The sequence below is a fragment of the Styela clava genome, chromosome 11 (genome assembly GCF_964204865.1).
Source record: "Styela clava chromosome 11, kaStyClav1.hap1.2, whole genome shotgun sequence".
NCBI classification, from domain to species: domain Eukaryota; kingdom Metazoa; phylum Chordata; class Ascidiacea; order Stolidobranchia; family Styelidae; genus Styela; species Styela clava.
This window is the reverse complement of record NC_135260.1, coordinates 14,928,714-14,946,288: the sequence shown is the minus strand read 5'-3', so window position 1 is coordinate 14,946,288 and position 17,575 is coordinate 14,928,714. Positions and strand designations below refer to the sequence as shown.

General features: G+C 35.9%; 3 protein-coding genes and 2 long non-coding RNA genes across 5 annotated transcripts; 1 reads left to right on the top strand and 4 right to left on the bottom strand.

Moving 5' to 3' along the window:
- Positions 1 to 637: 637 nt before the first annotated feature.
- Positions 638 to 4,951, bottom strand: LOC120347380 (ubiquitin thioesterase OTUB1-like). Its single transcript, XM_039417307.2, has 7 exons — positions 4,813 to 4,951; positions 4,112 to 4,173; positions 3,807 to 3,905; positions 3,293 to 3,411; positions 2,873 to 2,957; positions 1,877 to 2,071; positions 638 to 1,191 (listed from the first exon to the last, which is right to left on the bottom strand). Exons 1-7 carry the CDS (start codon positions 4,889 to 4,891, stop codon positions 991 to 993), a joined length of 840 nt encoding a protein of 279 aa, XP_039273241.1. The 5' UTR covers positions 4,892 to 4,951; the 3' UTR covers positions 638 to 990.
- Positions 4,911 to 6,486, bottom strand: LOC120347379 (NAD-dependent protein deacylase sirtuin-5, mitochondrial-like). The gene has a single exon (XM_039417306.2). It carries the CDS (start codon positions 6,484 to 6,486, stop codon positions 5,590 to 5,592), a length of 897 nt encoding a protein of 298 aa, XP_039273240.2. The 3' UTR covers positions 4,911 to 5,589.
- A 27-nt stretch (positions 6,487 to 6,513) lies between these two features.
- LOC120347381 (protein SCO1 homolog, mitochondrial-like) lies at positions 6,514 to 9,257 on the bottom strand. Its single transcript, XM_039417308.2, has one exon. It carries the CDS (start codon positions 7,922 to 7,924, stop codon positions 7,088 to 7,090), a length of 837 nt encoding a protein of 278 aa, XP_039273242.2. The 5' UTR covers positions 7,925 to 9,257; the 3' UTR covers positions 6,514 to 7,087.
- Positions 9,258 to 10,324: 1,067 nt separating this feature from the next.
- On the top strand, positions 10,325 to 12,125 carry LOC120336932 (uncharacterized). The gene is made up of 3 exons (XR_013479134.1): positions 10,325 to 10,461; positions 11,501 to 11,610; positions 11,952 to 12,125. It is a non-coding gene; the product is annotated as an uncharacterized LOC120336932 (long non-coding RNA).
- Positions 10,835 to 13,801, bottom strand: LOC144429875 (uncharacterized). Its single transcript, XR_013479135.1, has 3 exons — positions 13,413 to 13,801; positions 12,124 to 12,837; positions 10,835 to 11,299 (listed from the first exon to the last, which is right to left on the bottom strand). It is a non-coding gene; the product is annotated as an uncharacterized LOC144429875 (long non-coding RNA).
- Positions 13,802 to 17,575: the final 3,774 nt, after the last annotated feature.

Sequence of the window (17,575 nt, the reverse complement as noted above, 5' to 3'; positions counted from 1 at the left end):
CAAACAAGATAGTGTCAAAGGTCTCTTTGGACTGTATTAAACAACTTGAATATTTCATTTTAAAAAAAAACTTACCGTTCCCAACCTTTGTCGTTAAACTCTTTATCTTGGGACTTTTATTCCTCCCTCCTGTACGAGCAACTCACAATCGGGTTTTTCCATGGTGTAAGACTCTAGTTTATAATTGTGGCATGAACAAGAATTATAATAATAACACTAAAGAGTACAAGTAGTACAGCAGCAAAATTATCCCGTAATAACGACAAAATGCCTCCCCGGTTGGGAAATCTTTGGGTTTATACGAATAAGCACTGTGTCCGAATAGCCAGTATTCTCAACTTACTACACCATTTTTAACTTGGGATTTCTGAGCTCATGGAACCGCTAAAATCTATCTGGTCGTGAACCAATGTAAAGCATTGATTGTAATTGGGACCGGGACTGTAGAATATTTATGCTATTTACATGGTTCAATACCCACATTTTTGATGTAAAAGTTCTGGTAACAACACATGTTTCACTAGGACTTATCTTCGTAATGGAACTTTGCTACAAAATATTCTGGCAACTTTTCTCTGCACAGTGGTAAAGACTACATACAAATCTATCCTGCGTCTTAAGTTCAAGGGACAGAATATATCAACAAAGTATTCTATAATTAGCAGATATATTAACACATGAAAGATGCTCTCAAGAAGATAATGTCATCAAAATCCGCATGTATATAGTAAAAAACATAAATAAGCTATAAATACCGTATAAACTACACACAATTTGGGCATTTGTGTTATGATCAAATCGAACCACATTCACTCAGATGAATTTCAGCTGTCAGTGTTAAAATACCACACTAGGAATCTTTACTTCTGATGGCAAGCATAAAAAAAGACTTGCAGCAAGTATTGGGCATCACAGCAGCAGAATCTTGGCATAGATGTGTATGTGTAGCAACATTGCTTATATGTATACGAGTCTCACATCCTTTTTTGCTCATCTTGGATATAATATATCATAGTGACCAGGTCGATACAATAAATGTAATTGCGGTCTTGATCCTTCTGGAAAATCGTGGTAAATAATTTCTTCCGAATTAGTTCTATCTACATAGGCTACTCGAATGCTGAGATTTAAGGCAGTCGTTGTCGCAATAATATGAATATGATCGCTCTCTCTATCCATTGGTTCAACCTCCTGCAAATAAAAATATAGCTTTATTATAATGATCCTACAAAAACCAATGTGTTATCAGTTTGCATTATAAGAATCACTATAATATCTAGTAAAAAGAACTCAAGACCACCGGTTCACAAACATTTTAAAATCCCATTTTGTCAAAGATGCTTAAAAATACAATTCAGGGTAGTTTAGTGAGAATAGGATTTTATTTGCACGAAGATGATAGGACGACTTATTGATCATATAGCAGAGCACATAAATAACGACTCTTAATATTATTTCATCTGCATGGATGTAATCGGCTGAGGAAGCTGTAGCTGACCAGTAATAAATGCACATGAATGTTTTCAGCATGGTGGTCTAATGGTTATTAATTAAAGCATTGGACAAATCTAGGATGACATCACAAGTAAAAATCCCATACCCACCACCCAGGATATCAAAATTGGGTAGGCAACGTGGAACCAGAAAAATCCGTTTTTTTCCAGACTCTAGCAGCCCCTTACATAACTGTGCTTGCTTGAGCATGATCTTGTTCGGAGTGAGAGGGATATATTTACATTGTATAAAAAATTTTGTCAAGACGATATCTATTATCATTTATCAACTGAAGACGAAAAAATTAAAACTCCTAACTGGATCAAAATGTTCCTAACCACTAAAATTGCCCAATAGAAGAAATGATAATTATTGAATTTACCCCTTTACAGAAATCTTCAACAGTTCTATACTCATCAACAAAATTCTGAAAAAATTCACTGTTTTGTTGTAAATGACTTGAAGTAACCAATCGTAAATAAACAACTAAATAATTAGAGATTCCTTCATCTCTGAATGTTTGCAAAAGTTCTTCTACCGTTATTCCAGATCCTACAGAATCCACAACTGATATAAACTGAAGAGAAAAAAATGAAATAAGGCAATGATCAATGCAAACTATTTCACAAACTCCCCTGAAAGTTTACTATGCAATTAACATGGCATCTTCGGCAAAAAGCATCAGTTTAATCACATAGTGTAACATGGCCTCTCGTTCGCTCACATGTCGATATGGCTGTAAGGATGGGCAATGTACAATGACTTACTATTCTAAAATACTTCAATCCAATCATATTCTGTTTCCATAGTTACCAATATTTGTGTGAGTGAGAATTCCCCATCACATTGCTTGATTAAAAATTTAAAAAAGTAAAATTGTAGCCTAATGTATTACTATCTTTTTTGTACATTTTATTTCATTCCAAACAGGCATTTCTCAGGACAATGAAATTCAAGAGAAGGCGTGTCATAAAAGTACAGTATTTGAATTACGACACTCGCAAATATTATTTGATGTTAATTGATCGTAAACATTGTTATAGCATTTAACATCTGGCTTTCCGCGAAAAACCATTTAATGGAAAATGAAACATGGTAAAGTGAGTATCGCCAAGTGAGATAGTAAAGTCGGAAAACGCGAAAATGTAGCAATAAAGAGTACTCGTTGTGGTATGTTTGCCGTTTTTACGCTCGTCTTAGTTTCAATACGTAGAAACCGGTAATAAAAAAATTTACGCTTGGAACCGAATCCTGTTCTCAGATCCTTCTGGATTCGAACTCCAGACGATTCAGTATTCTGAATTGACCCGGTATGGGATTGGCTAGTGAGTTAATTGTTTCATATGCATGGGCTTAATGCTATATTTTCGAAACTTACTTGATCATGAAAATCTTCCACAGTGAATGAAGGATAACCTAATTTTTCTAATTTGTCTTTGGTTTCTGAAGCTTTTGCTCTGAACCTGGTGCAATAAAGAGCAACACGTTGATAATCAATCTAGTATATTATATACAGTAATAAATTCTTTGATTAGGATTAAGGAGTCATTTATAGGGATATTTTTATGGAAGTAGGCGAAGTACTAAAGTCTTCTTGATTCGTCATAGGCTATTTATGACAACCAGAGTGTGTATTTGAAATATTCCATGAGACTAGGCGGTTAGTGCATGATGTTAAGTGTGAAGATTGCGCAGCACTTGTGAACTGTAAATCTTTAACATGGCAATCTCCCAAATTATTAGATTGTTGCATATATCTGTTGTGTGTGTCTTCATTTGCAATGTGACAAAATCTTACCCAGAAAAACAATCTTTATTTTGCAGCAGATACTCAAGATAACCAAACCCAAAAGCTCTATAGAAACAATTACCATCTCCCCTTGTCTTCCTAACATGGCTGTACTTCTCTGAAAGAATCTGAAAAATTTGTGAAAAGTACAGTTATCAAGAATGCCATAATAAATGTAATGATTCCCTATTTTAAACTGGATAAAAATAAGGAGAAAATGTATTTGATATGCTTCAAATATATACATAAACATTTCTTTATCACAGTATTCCAATCTAATAGAATGTGTATGCTCAAAAACCACTTCTAAATAATTTACACAAGACACAATGTAAAATTTATGAACATGGGGTTTTATTTGGTGTAGAAATTTCCTCATTTGTGGTAAATCCATACAAGTATAGCTATTAGTGTTACTTCCATAAATTCAATAGCGGGCAACAAAAATATAATCCAAAAAAGCAATATGAATTCTGAATTAAACGAGCAATTTTCTAACTATAGGAAAGCTAACTAACAATACCTTCACTTTTTGTAAATATACAGCATCATCTTCAGCATATTCGTTTTGTAGTTGCATGATTTCCATCTTATCACTAACCAATTCGTTTTCTTTTGCTATCTGTTTATAAAACGGAAGAAATATGAGGATAGTAAAAACAATGAATTGTTCATCCCTGGTGACAGCGACTCTGTTGTCCACAAATGAAGATAGATTTGACAGCATGAACACTTATGAAATAACGGTTCCAGATAGTTTAGCAAATCATATATGCCATATTTGTTCAAAAACTATCTTAAACAGAGCAAGAAAAAAAATTGTCTTACATCTTTCTGTATTTGATTATGCATTGCATATATCGCTTCATCAATTTCCTGGTTTTGCATTGCTGGAAAATGATAAGTGAATATATTATACAAAAAAATAGCAAAAGCATCGAAGTGTAAGGTACAATTCCCTAATCCTCGTGTCATGGGTCATCCAAGTTGATCTCCGAGTTTTGGTATCACTGTTGATTACAAGTTTGAGTCATTTCATTTAGCTGACTCTAGGACACCGGTTCTCAACTAGAGGGCCATGGCCCACGGAAACATTTTTAGATGGGACATCAGTTATTGATGAATTGGTATCATTTACCGGAATTGAGTGGTAATTTTCATTTTGATTAAAAAAGTGGCATTGTCTATTTTTGCAGGGAGGAATTTTTTTTTATTTAGTTTTTCTCTTGAATGAGAAAGTTGCTGGGCCACAGAATTGTTTTTGTGCAACGAAAGTGCGCCAGAAAAGAAAAAAGGTTGAAACCATTGCTCTCGTCTCTTTGATTCATTAATGAATGCTTACGCTGGCCTCTCCAATACCAGGGGTACCCTTCTTCTATTTGAAATTAATGGTATAATAAATCCCATTCCAGTAAAATTTTCTAGGTATTTACCATGGCTACTACATATCTAGTTGAATCTGAAATATACGAAGTTTAAAATGATAATAAAATCCCTTAAAATCAAAACTTCATGTATATTCATTATACCTTGTAAAATTGCACCATCCGAATCACTTGTGTCCTGTTTGACTTCTTCATCGGATTTACTATTACTGGTTGCCATCATGAGATGGAATAACAAAGAATTATTTATATTCTGCTAAAAGTCAAGCAAGTAAAATTACAGAGAAAGATAAGCTATTTAACACAGTCTATAGATTGCACTCTGGGCATTTTAAGCATATGTATTATAAAATAATCTAGAACTAGACATGTGATTGAGGAAGGTTTTTAGAAACGATTATAAAATTTTTCTTATATATTTCTGTGATATGATACGAAGAAAAGTTGAGAATGCCTAGCCATGACAATGTCATACTATTGACTATTGAGGGACATTGATATAATATGCAATTTATGTTTATGGGACATTGGGACAATAGTAACATATACTCCATTTATAATATTTTATGTGATATGATTTGAATCAAAGACATCCAAAAAAGACTAACATAGTTAAGCATAAACAATAGCATCATTTTAATACATTGCTCTGTATTATTAACATGATGTGAACGGTATTTCTAATTGCACTATATGAAATATTTAAAAGGTATAGATTTTATCATCAGGTTACATATGCTCCCAGCAAAAAGCAGCAATTTACAAAGTGTTGTACCATAAGATGCAATAAGTACGGAGTAAAAATGTATAGGAGAATAATTAAAAAAAAGTGCTATCATAAAACATATGGAAGATAAATTACATGTTGACTGCAATATATTTGCATCATATACAAGTGTCAATTCGACCTCAGTTAGCAGATCAAGGGGCTAAGGCTTTTGGTATCCACTCTCCCGCAGGACCACAAAAATGGTATTTAAAGTTCATGGTTGCAGGTGTATCCTCCAAATTGAACTCCGCCACAGTAACACCACGGTAAGATAACATCGGAGCAAACATGGCAGCCGGGTAAACAACAGACGATGTACCAACAACCAGACAAAGATCACATTTTTCAAGTTCTTCGCCTGCTCGCTCGAGAACTTTTTGATCTAGTCCTTCACCAAACCAAACAACATCGGGCCTCAATAATCCATCACAACTTTTACATTTCGGCAAATTTTCGACTGGTATTTTTGCATCTTGAGCAGTTGGGTCAGGAGCACCCCGATCTCTCAATGCCTCACAGATCGGAGAATCTTTGTTCACATCCACTTTTCCACACTTTGTGCATCGAACTCTGAACAATGATCCATGTAATTCAATAATGTTTTCAGATCCTGCTGTCTTGTGGAGCTCATCTATATTCTGAGTAATGACAGTTAATTTCCGAGCATTACTCTTCAAACGACTTTCGCATTCTGCGATAGCCAAATGCGCAGGATTTGGATTTTTTGTTATCATGACTTCACGACGGTAATGATAAAATTCCCAAACTAATGATGGATTAGATTCAAATGCTTTTGGTGACGCTAAATCCTGAGCCTGCCATTTTCTCCAAAAGCCACCAGCTCCGCGGAATGTGGGCACCCCACTTTCTGCACTTACTCCTGCGCCAGACAGCACAACAATATTCTTTGCTCGTTCAAACTCTGCACGGAAAGCAGCCAAATCCGAACTTGGTCTTGCTGCTGCCATGGTGTAAATAGATATCGAAGACTTCACAATTTGGTGTAAAATACTTTTACATGAATTAGAGAAATGTAGAAAACATTTCATACTATTATAGCACTAAATTAGTACTAGTTTCTAAATTAAAAAACCATTATTTGCCATTAATAAGAATTTTAAAAAATATATCATTTTGCTAAGATAGGTGATTGCTACTTGGGTGCATTATCCTATTTGGTAAGAGATAGTGTTTGAACATATAGACGAGGAGCTATAACTGAAAAAAGGCAATATGCAACATATGCATATAATAAAAGGTCGCTGCTAAAACCAATAATAAATTATTAGCAGAGTTCTATAAGATTGTAAATCGATAGTATCCAACAGCATGAGATTTTCATAACAAGATATATTCAATTAGGTTCCATTACATTTGAACCCACGTACATTTGAACCCATGACAATTGCTCCTGTATGCTATTGCACCTATGGAATTTTTTTTGTTAGTTAAACCCATACTAACCCTAACCCATGGGTTTTAGCACCCGAATATAGATTGAACCTGTGGATATACGCATGGGTTCAAATGTACGTGGGTTCAAATGTACGGTCACCATTCAATTTTGCCCGAATTTCATTGTTTCTATAACGAAGATAATGCTTTGCATTTTTCAGATAAGAATCTACTTGATAATAAATTAGTTGTTTTTCAATCTTTGTGCTTGAATTTTAACATTATTGAAGAAATACTTGAAGACATTTCTCCTGCTGATTTGTTTTGACCAAAATATTCACAAAATTCCCCATCAGGATTTAATAAATACATTATCACAGTATGGTCTACAATATAATCATCTTCCGAGTCTTTTGGACCTTCAGCATAATAAACTCTAAAAGCTCTTGAAGCATTTTCAACTTGCTCACGATTTCCAGTCAAACCAATAAGATTAGGATGAAAATCAGCAATATATTTTTTAACAGCATCAGGAGTGTCTCTGTCAGGATCAATACTTATAAATAAAGGTTGAACGTCTGGCAACTGCGGAGTTCTCTTGATTGTATCAACAACATTTCCCATTTTTTCTAGTTCTTCAGGACAAATGTCAGGACAGTGGGTGAACCCAAAGTAGATAAGAACCCATTGACCTAAAAAGTCGCGATTACTGCATTGTTTGCCGTCTTGATCTATAAGAGTAAAATCTCCCCCTAAAGCTGGTTTTCCCATTGACTTTATCATATTAGATTCAAATTTCTCTTCTTTTTTCGACTTGAAATGCTTCATAATAAGGATAGAAATAGAACCTACAGTTGCAATAAACAACACAGACATCCAACCTACACCAGGTGCTAGTGTTGGCGACCTACGTTTTCGAATTGGAAAATATAGTCTTCCTGAGGTAGAGAATTGTTTTTGAAATACTTTTGTTCTTGATGGATTTACAAAGTTCAAACATATATTTTTTGACTTGGCCAATGTTCCGTAAGTACGATGCTGTATGGCATAGCAATGTGGGGATATAGTTTTTAGCAAACACAGTAACCTCATTCTTATATGTTTCTACACAAAAATAAAACAAGTATAGGATTTTCATATTTATCTTGAGGGAGAAGGAAACACAAATAGATGACTTATCATATGGCATACCACAACCTCTCATCTGGTTCCTCGTTCATGTTGAATATGGGGTTAGTTTCGATAGCCAGTTATTTGTTTCAGACGCATGGACTTGACAGTGGCAGTACGGCACACTATCCAAATTCCAAGAATGTCCCGTCATTTGGTTCAATAAAACAAACACTCCATGTGTCTCACAAACGAGGGGGCGTCTGGCACGACGGTAGATGGATAATTATCTAAATTAATTGCATCCGTCATGTGACTAAAATTGCCATTTTTTTCTCAAAACTCTCGAATGCCACGGTAGAAAATATTTTCCTTCTGTAAATGGGATTATTTTTCCCAAAGGAATTCAATGATGACGTTTTTAAATTGTGCTTCTCTGTAGTTTTTTGCACAACTTCATATTGAGGGACAACCATGTCCAGACGTCCCCAAAGGAGGGGTGTCTGGTCATCTGTAAAACGGGTTTCTCTGAAATGAGACAATGTCGCTCGATCTGTATAGTGTGCCGTACTGAGTGAAGTCGTAACAGACTAGCGGGTAAATACATCGCACCTGTCATCAACGGATTAGGGAAACGCCATCAAAAATGGCTGATACTGTTATTTCACAATTTATTATGAGATTTGTCTCATATAAATAAATCTATACTCTCAGTCTCAGACTCTACTGCAAGCTACATACAGACATAGTCTAGCTCTGAGAATGCTAAATCAATAATTAATTATAAATATTCTATCAGCAATTATGCATCGAGGTAGACTAAGTGCTTGTGGACTTCGCATATGCAAACCAAAAATGTACATATAACCAACTTCTTATATAATGAAACTTGGAATGGTCACAGGCGTAGGCCACAATCATACAATCCATGGGATTATGATTTACATAATTATTATTACAGATAATTCTAGTCATTTCTGCATTTAAAGTTACATCTCGACAAACCAACCTGTTATTATTTAATGAAAATCCTTGCAACCTGTTACAAATGAGTGTTCAATCCTAAATCAGTGAATGCAGAATTTTGCAGAAATGTTCAATTCGCGTTTTCTCTCACTTGATGGGAAATGCTATATTTACTTTTGGTGCCTATTGTAATAAAATGCAATTTTCTTCAAATGCCAAAATATGTCACTTAAGTGAAGATATATATATCTACCAAAAAGAAAGCGGAACAACCAACCAATGAAATACAACTATTTTGTGACCACGCATCGGCGTAGTCTTTTACAAAGAACAAATAGCGAAGCACGAAATCGAACGCCCGCATTCTGACTGCCTTTTTACCCGGAGTGAGGTAATCAGCATCCAGATTTCCACTACCATACATATAGTCAATAGTCATACCAGCCAAAGTGCCTATAACACTTTGATACCAACGGCCGGCAACCAACTTGCCTAATGTTAAACAAGTTTGGGCCACATTTGGGAAACGCGAAACAATGGAGTCTTATGGAAAATTTTTGTCGTGTTGTTGTACCGAATCGAATAAGTCAGCTGTTATAAGGACTAGAATCGAAACCGACGGGTGGATTTTGAACTTTAAGATATATGCTATCTAAATATATAACGCAATTGGGAATAAAAAACACTCTAATGCGTTCAATTTGACCACAAACACAGCGTCGAACCATTCTGCTTGTCTGAGGAAGTCTGATTTTGGTCAGACGAAACGTTACAGAAATATATTTGTGTTAGTGTGCAGCAGGACTCTTGAATTGCATTTTAAAGTGATACGCCAATTTGAGGCTGTAAATGTCTCCGCAACAATCCTCCAATGTCATTTGTTCTTCTAGCGCATCTTGGAGCTGAGCAGTAGGGCATTATGGAGCTTGACAGGCGAAAAATGTTAACCAGAAAATAGAAACGGCCATCGAAGCAAAGTTGGGTCGGCCGGTAATTTCGACGAATAAATACAACTTTTCATCTGTGACGTCATAAGGAACGCCATTGTCAAATGGTTAATTATGACGATTAGAATGGCCAATTTCCTTCGGAAGCAACTTGGAACCGGTATACTCGTCTTCAACGACAATTTAATGTACTATAAATGTAATTTGACCAACATGAAACGATATAAGCATGTACGGCTAAGATTCTACTTCAAAACGCGACCTTCAAAATTTTTCTACCTAAAAAATTAGTGAAAATCATAGTTATGTTTCAATAATTGTGTTGGAACTTTTCATAAGGCGCCGTGTTAAATTGCCGAGAACAATAGGCACAAGACGGCGTACATTGTCTGAGCATAGATTTTACATAACAACAAGATGACAAGCACCATACTTTTACGTCGTCACCTACACCATCTAGTGGTAGTTTACTACTTTGGACTTTCCACGGAGGGCGCTAGCGTTGTTACCGCGCTTTTCCGTTGTCAGAAGTACGGGATGGAGTTTTCATATTTATTCTGATGAATTCGAAGAGGGTTTGACAAATTTATCTGATTGACAAAAGAGGTATTAACTTACTACTTGTTGATTTAAAATGGCTGCCACGCGGTACCCGTACGTTACCCAGTACCGAACCTGTATTTTACTGCAGCAGAGTAGCCATATAGCCTCACGGTTTTGAAAGATTTTAATGGCACCTATACGACAGAATCTACCGTACTGTATTTTTAATGATTCATATTGTACCTGGCAGTAGTCTAATCTAATTAACATGGTATCTACTAAGCAAAATACCTAAAAACGTGACGTAACGTGTAAGAAATCTAATATGAAGTCATTTCTCTGTGAGGTTTTTGATGATTTATGACAATATTATAGGCCTAATCATAATCATCAACAAAAAATACTTATGAAAGGGATGTTAAGACTATTTGAAATACTCCATTACAACAAAACTTTATAGAAATTGAATATTTCAGTTCAAACTTGTGCATAAGAGTTCATCTGACAGTTTGTCAGAATAGTAATTAGCAACTTTCAATAAAAACTGAAAATTGAGCATACATACCGGTATATACTTTTTACATACTGATAATTATATTTAAATAAACACGGTCCCAATGCGCCTGAAAATTAAGTAAATATGTTCATTTTGATAGCGGGTGACTTCGATCTTATCACGATCTTCCAGTCTATACTAAAATCAGTCGCTTTGATCTATTAGTCCATGCTCTTCTACAAATTTTGTTGTCAAAATATCGAAACTGGAGCATGCGAACTTTTGCCATATTACTGTATTATGGGATCATTAAAAACACATCGAAGGTTGAAGCGAACAATTCCGCATTTACACATATGTGCATAGTTGATGTGAGTATCAATGTTGGTAAATCCATTGAAAGGCCTGGGAAAGAAAATCATATTTCAGATCATGTATAATATAGTTTACCGCTACTTTTGTTGGCTGATTGTGAAGTAACCTTTGCAAACTGTACCTAAATTTCGACATGTATTACTAAAATTGTTTATTTAGTTATTCTAAAACTTGAAATGTCCATACCAATGATAATCACGTAAAACATACTTTATAATTGATTTCAAATAGATATCAGTTGTTGCGATCATGGATAAATTCATGGACAAATGTTTGATACAACACATGGTCTGTCATTACATGAATAATGACCCATTATCTGACTTCAGGAAAAGCACAATGTAAGACAATTTGCAATACTTGTATTCCATATAAACCACATGTTTCTGTGTCAGCATTGTTTTTATTTTACCTCAAACATTTGTGCTTCTATTACCAAAATGAAGGCAGGAAATTTACGAGTATTAATTATTATAATCATTGAATTGCTGGCAGATGATATAACAAAATAAATGAATAAGTCTCAAGAATCTACTATATAATAGACTATATAGCAAGTTTTATGATATTATTGACGATTGTTCCATTAGAAATATTGTACAGAAATTGTACAGTATTTTCCAACTTACAAAGATTTTTTGTCATTACTTTTTATGAGTAAATATTTTACACATTAATTTAGGGACTGGAAGAGATCCTGGTCAAATTTGATGCTGCAAGATGAACAAGTGGCAGAATTATAATGAATTTACATTTGATTGTCATGGATCATAATTGACAAGGGAGTGGTCCATTATATTTTAATGTCGTAAAAAGTGAAGACAATCTGTTACAAGAAAACATAGACGGCTCACATTTTGCAAATTCCTCTGCTATGAGAGTGTTCTTCACATGAAAATATTATCTCGATGCAGGTGTTTATTCCACGCAAAACAGGACACTATCGACTGCACAACATTGACATGAAAATGGCTATTCCCTAAACTGTAGACATCTCATTACTTTGATGGAAGCTTAATCAACAAATCAAAGAAATTGGTTCAAGACTAAATTGAGCTCACTTTCAGATACTGTATCTACAATAGAAGTTGGTTAGAAGCACCAAATGTTTTCCAGTATAAAATTAGGTGAATTGTGATATTTTGAAAGTAAATTTTAAATCTTGTATATTAGCTGTGTATTGGAATTTGAAAAAAAAAGTGAAGCCTATCAATTTGTGCGATGCCAGTAATAAAATATAATTCCCTTCCCATGGCATTGTTTAATATTTCAGTGGTATTTATAGTGTTATTTTCATTGGTAGATTCCTAATCCTATTATGTTCAAACACTACATGCTCAACAATGGAAGACACACTGAAATAACCTACTGGTGGCCCCCTCCAACAACTTTATGTGCCACGGGCCCTTGATTGGGAACCGCTGGCCTGGTAGTGTATAGCAGTATAAATGTTGAGGCATGCACAAAAAAGGCATCGAGCAATACCTCAATCACAAAGACAGCATACTGCCACAGCATAGAGTGCATTCTTTTTTGGCATATTGAAGATCAAATATCAACAGCAGTCTCTGTAAACAAAAAATGGGGAAAAGTCAATAACTGCTTGCATCAATTTTGCACTTATGAAAAACAACCTTTCTCGGTTTATTACCGAAAACTATTTTTTCATTGGAATATATTATAAAACATTTTACCAGTACAATACACATGCATCGACAGTCAATTATTGTACATATATATCTTAAAATGTTTGATCATGTCATTATATTTTGCTATTTTTGTTAACCAAGCAGGCTGTTCTTCAATCTCACCAATTTCAAAGAGCAAAAAGGATACAAATACAACTCTTAAAACTTTACACCTGTTCTGAATATATCTGATGTTCAGTTTCCCCATTTTTTTTGAAAAACTGAACATGCAGACTAACTGTACCGCAGCGTATTGTACAGTTACTCTGGTTCACTAAACCTGAATGATGAATATCTGCAAAACAACTATATTACTTATTTGTAAACCAGCTGCGTTAACATACCGTATGGAGTAATTTAATGTCCTGGTGCAGCTGGATATGAATACCGAATGAGCAAACTATATGATACAAAAACATCGGTAACTAAATTAATTTAGACGCAAAACTACTTACGGCGAACGAATTGATCGCTATTGGTAATTTGGTCCACGGCTGTTTCTGGCATAGGCTAGGTCCATTGATACCGGTACAGTGCCTCACCATTTGAGGCTTTCCTTGATGATATTTTGAACAGATGCTTTTCGTGTGATGATATTCCGGTATATCTTACCATTAACGCCTTTCTCTACTACTTCCCGCATACTTGTTCTCCATTATTGCAAAGATTCGTCAAGGTTTTCTTACTGAAAACGCCAGCCTACCCGCGTTCCGCTGCGAAAAAGTTGTGCAGACGACGGTAAGTAGTAAACTACCACTAGATGTCAGATCGTGGCCAACAGATTCACGTTAAATTATAATAAATAAACAAAGGCAGCTTGACGTCTTGTTGTTATGCATTGTCTCTGGTCTGAGCGTTACCTCGCATATTGGACACGTAGTGGACATAGCCGTTTCAATATTATGTTGTTGTTCTTGTTCTTTGACACTTTTTGGACACCTAGTGGAAAGTCTAATAAGTCGTTTTTCTCTTTGATTACTGGACCAATTGCTCTGAAATTTTCAGTGGTTACAGATAAAAATTTTCTCCAGAAGGCTATTACTTTTATATTTATTTCAAATATTTCTGTTAGCTCTGTGAGAATTGCTTTTGTTTGCTATGACGTCACCGAACGTTCTGCGGACATCGGGCGCCATTTTGTGTCCGACTGTACTGCTTCGCTTGGTGTGAATATATTTGTAGACTGTGATCTGACGGTACGGTAAACCGTGCTGTACTGCGAACGGACGTGTCCGTATATTTGGGCGTAGCTCTCTTGTATTATATATACGCTTTGTTTGGTACCAGCCTACTCGCCGAGGATGTTGGATATGGATGTTTTCCCAGGCATTGATTTCCTTGTTTATTTCCGTAACAATTATAAATCAGCAATAAGTTAACAATGACGTAACAATTGAAATTTATGCCGCCACTCAGACACTTCGCTCAGATATTCAGGCGTGGCGTGGTTGTAAACATTGCCTCTTTTTGGTAGTTTTGCGTGTTGTTTTTCAGTTATCAGTTGTGTTTTCAAAAAATTGTTGTAAATCAAATCACCTAATTGGCATTGTGTCTTCCGAGGACCTTTAGTTTAGTTACAATAATCAAGGCCCGGGGAAAGGTTCATAAATTCCCAGTCCACCAGTTGTCAGAAAATATTTGTGTATGGTAATTTTTGGGCAGCGTTAGGCACCCAGTACCAAGTGTGCATTGTCAAGTTTATTTCTTCCAACCAGTAAAAGACAAAAACATGCGAAAAATACAAGGAAAAAATGATATTCCCATTACCGGAGAAGGGAAGTCGCGGGGAACCAAAACTGGTTATCGAGCAGCGACACTGTCGTAACTGGAGGGGCGTGTTTCAAGTAGATATATAGTTTATTTTGAAATCCCATATTACACTCAAATTAAAAAATGGAGGAATCTGGAGAGCGAACAAAACCTTTAACAAAGTTTAAAGTGAGAAAAATGTCTTGTGCTCGCTTACCAGCACACACAACAAAACACAAACTTCGTTAAACAAGGCTTGGGCCAGACATAAACAAACAAAAAACGCGGATGTATTGAACTTTATGGCTGTTGTACCTTTAAAACATATAAGCTACTAGTGGCCAATTTTTTCTGGTACAAAAAAGAAACGTGTGTAGTGTCATGTAATAATTCAAATATAAAAAGAAATAAATTGGTCTAGTATTGAGTGTTTTCAAGATGGGGCTGGTTTAGACGCGAATAACATGCCTTACATGGAAAATTCACTAATACCTCAACTAGCACAGTTGCATTGTAGAAAGCTAGATTGTGCGGCGTCTACCCGACCCGACAAAGGCAGTCGGAGGCACTGAGGCAGGTACACATTTATTACAATTTTTGGGTATTGGATAAAAGAGGACAGCCTATAAGACAACTTGAATATACAACCCACGGCCTCTCGTCTGGTCATCCGTGTATGAGAATAATTAAAACCAGTAAATTGCTTCAGATTATCGAACGTGATAACGGAGGAAGCCATAACCCAAGTGACTATAACAGTGGTTCTTAAACTTTTTCAAGCGCGACCCAAATCTGAGTTTTATGAATACTCGCGACCCAATCCTAAAAAACGCAAAATGTGTTTTTAATGTTAGTACAGTTTGTCTCAAATACAAACAACTATTTATTAGAAACAGTCCATTGACTCAGTGAGATTGATGAAACTGAAATTTCCTTTTTCATTATATCTTCAATACACAGCTCTATTTTACTTAACGCAATACGCAAGTTGTCACGGGTATCGAAGCGATTGCGAGCTTAGTTTTGATAACCGTCAGTGCCAAATATCCTCGCTCGCACAAGTGCCTTGTCGCGAATTGTAGCAGAAAAGGCGTCCGCTGTCCGTCGCAAACACGACATCCTAGCTGGCCTTCGGTTACAACTTTTTACTCGTCACATGTGCACGCACTGCTTCGTTCGCAGTAAATGGTGCCTCGAGATGAAGTCACATTTTCTCTAGATATTGAATAATCTAATGTCGAGAAGCGAGCTTTTTCATTGCGTCGTCTATTACAATTTTCATTACCAAAAAGACACCCATTTTTGGTTATTTTAATCCACTAAGACGACATTCCATGCGGTCAACACAACGACAAGCGACGTGCATGTTTACCGATACCATAAAAATAATACACGTGACTGGCATATCAGAATTGTGATGTAACAATGAGCTCAAGACAGTTCTTTTCGTGAATGAAATTTTATATTTCATTATTTTTAAATACCAGAGTTTAGAAGCTAAATTGAAACATTGGGAAAGCTGGAAATTCGTACTTCTCCTCTTAGATTGCCCTTGCATTTAAATTCCATTTTTAAACCTTCCGCGACCCATGTTTGGGTCGCGACCCATACTTTAAGAACCACTGGACTATAAGCTATAACCGACCAGCGATTTTGTGAAGTAACCTACGAGGTGGAAGTTTAGCAAGCTTCATGCCCATAATTGTTGCCACGGAATTCGAACCTGTGAATACGCGAAGGGTAATCAGAGGTGCGACAGTGAGCATCTTCTAAACTTTGAGCACGACGCGGCAACCGCCGAGATGAGTAATTATTAACACAACTAACTAACTGTACTTTATAATAGTCCGGCGGATAAGAGGTAAAATCATGCACTTTTGGAAGCAAGCATGAAACTTGGCACACGTGTACAGTAGCATCCCTGATCAATTTTGGATATGGTGCCATCCGAGAAAATACCTCGTTGCCATGGAAACGAGGCATCGTCCGTATTTCTTTAAGTGAAATGAACGATACTTTATAAAGGGATATTTTTAAGACAAGTGAACCGATGTGTATATAAGAAGTGAAGAATATGATCAGAAGTGCATTTTGACAATTTCCCTTGATAACAGAATACCTGGTTACCATGGAAACGGGGTATCATTATCGACCAAACGCGATTATTTGTCGCACAGCCTGTATTTTCTGTTATTGTCATGAATCACAAATTGATTAAGCTACATTCACTTTCAAAATGTAATTCCTTTTGTGCTCAATCAACTGACATCGCCCATGGTATACTTTTAAACTCATAGCCACGTAAAGCTGGTGAAAATATAAAATATATATCTCATAGCTGACGGATTATTGTTATCTCGGAGCTATCATATCGTCATCATATATATTAATAAAGATAAATTCATTCTCTTCAACTCTGGCATGGAGTATCAGCCAGATAAAAACGGAAAACTTGCATTGTATATGCAGTTGAGGACGCATGGACAACAAATCGAGATTTTCATAAAGCATGCTTCCGACTTCTAGGTACAGTAGTATCATTTTGAGATTTGAAATTCGAGCAACGAATTGAATGACGATTTTTGACGTCTGTGTAGCTCTAGCCTATCACAAAAACCAGGCTCGATGGATCTCTGAAAGGCTCTTGGATCCCTTCTGAAAAGGACGTTGTTGCCCTGGGGGAGGAAAAACAGAAACAAGCCGGCTATCAAGAGTGCAATTCGTTAAAGTCTTGGTAGCTTCTGGTACTTTGGTAGTCGCCCGTAACTTCGACTTGGAGAAAAACTTCTTTATTTCTGAGTGAGTGCGTGTGGCTATGCTTTCGGTAAATTCTTTATGAAGGATAAAAAAAAATTAGCCATAGGTTTGC

Coding starts and splice junctions, on each gene's coding strand:
- LOC120347380 (XM_039417307.2), bottom strand. CDS start 4,891: ATGATGGCAACCAGTAATAGTAAATCCGATGAAGAAGTCAAACAGGAC. Junction 2,958..3,292: donor AATAAAGATTGTTTTTCTGG/GTAAGATTTTGT, acceptor TTATTGCACCAG/GTTCAGAGCAAAAGCTTCAG. Junction 2,072..2,872: donor TGGAAGATTTTCATGATCAA/GTAAGTTTCGAA, acceptor TTTTCTCTTCAG/TTTATATCAGTTGTGGATTC.
- LOC120347379 (XM_039417306.2), bottom strand. CDS start 6,486: ATGAAATGTTTTCTACATTTCTCTAATTCATGTAAAAGTATTTTACAC.
- LOC120347381 (XM_039417308.2), bottom strand. CDS start 7,924: ATGAGGTTACTGTGTTTGCTAAAAACTATATCCCCACATTGCTATGCC.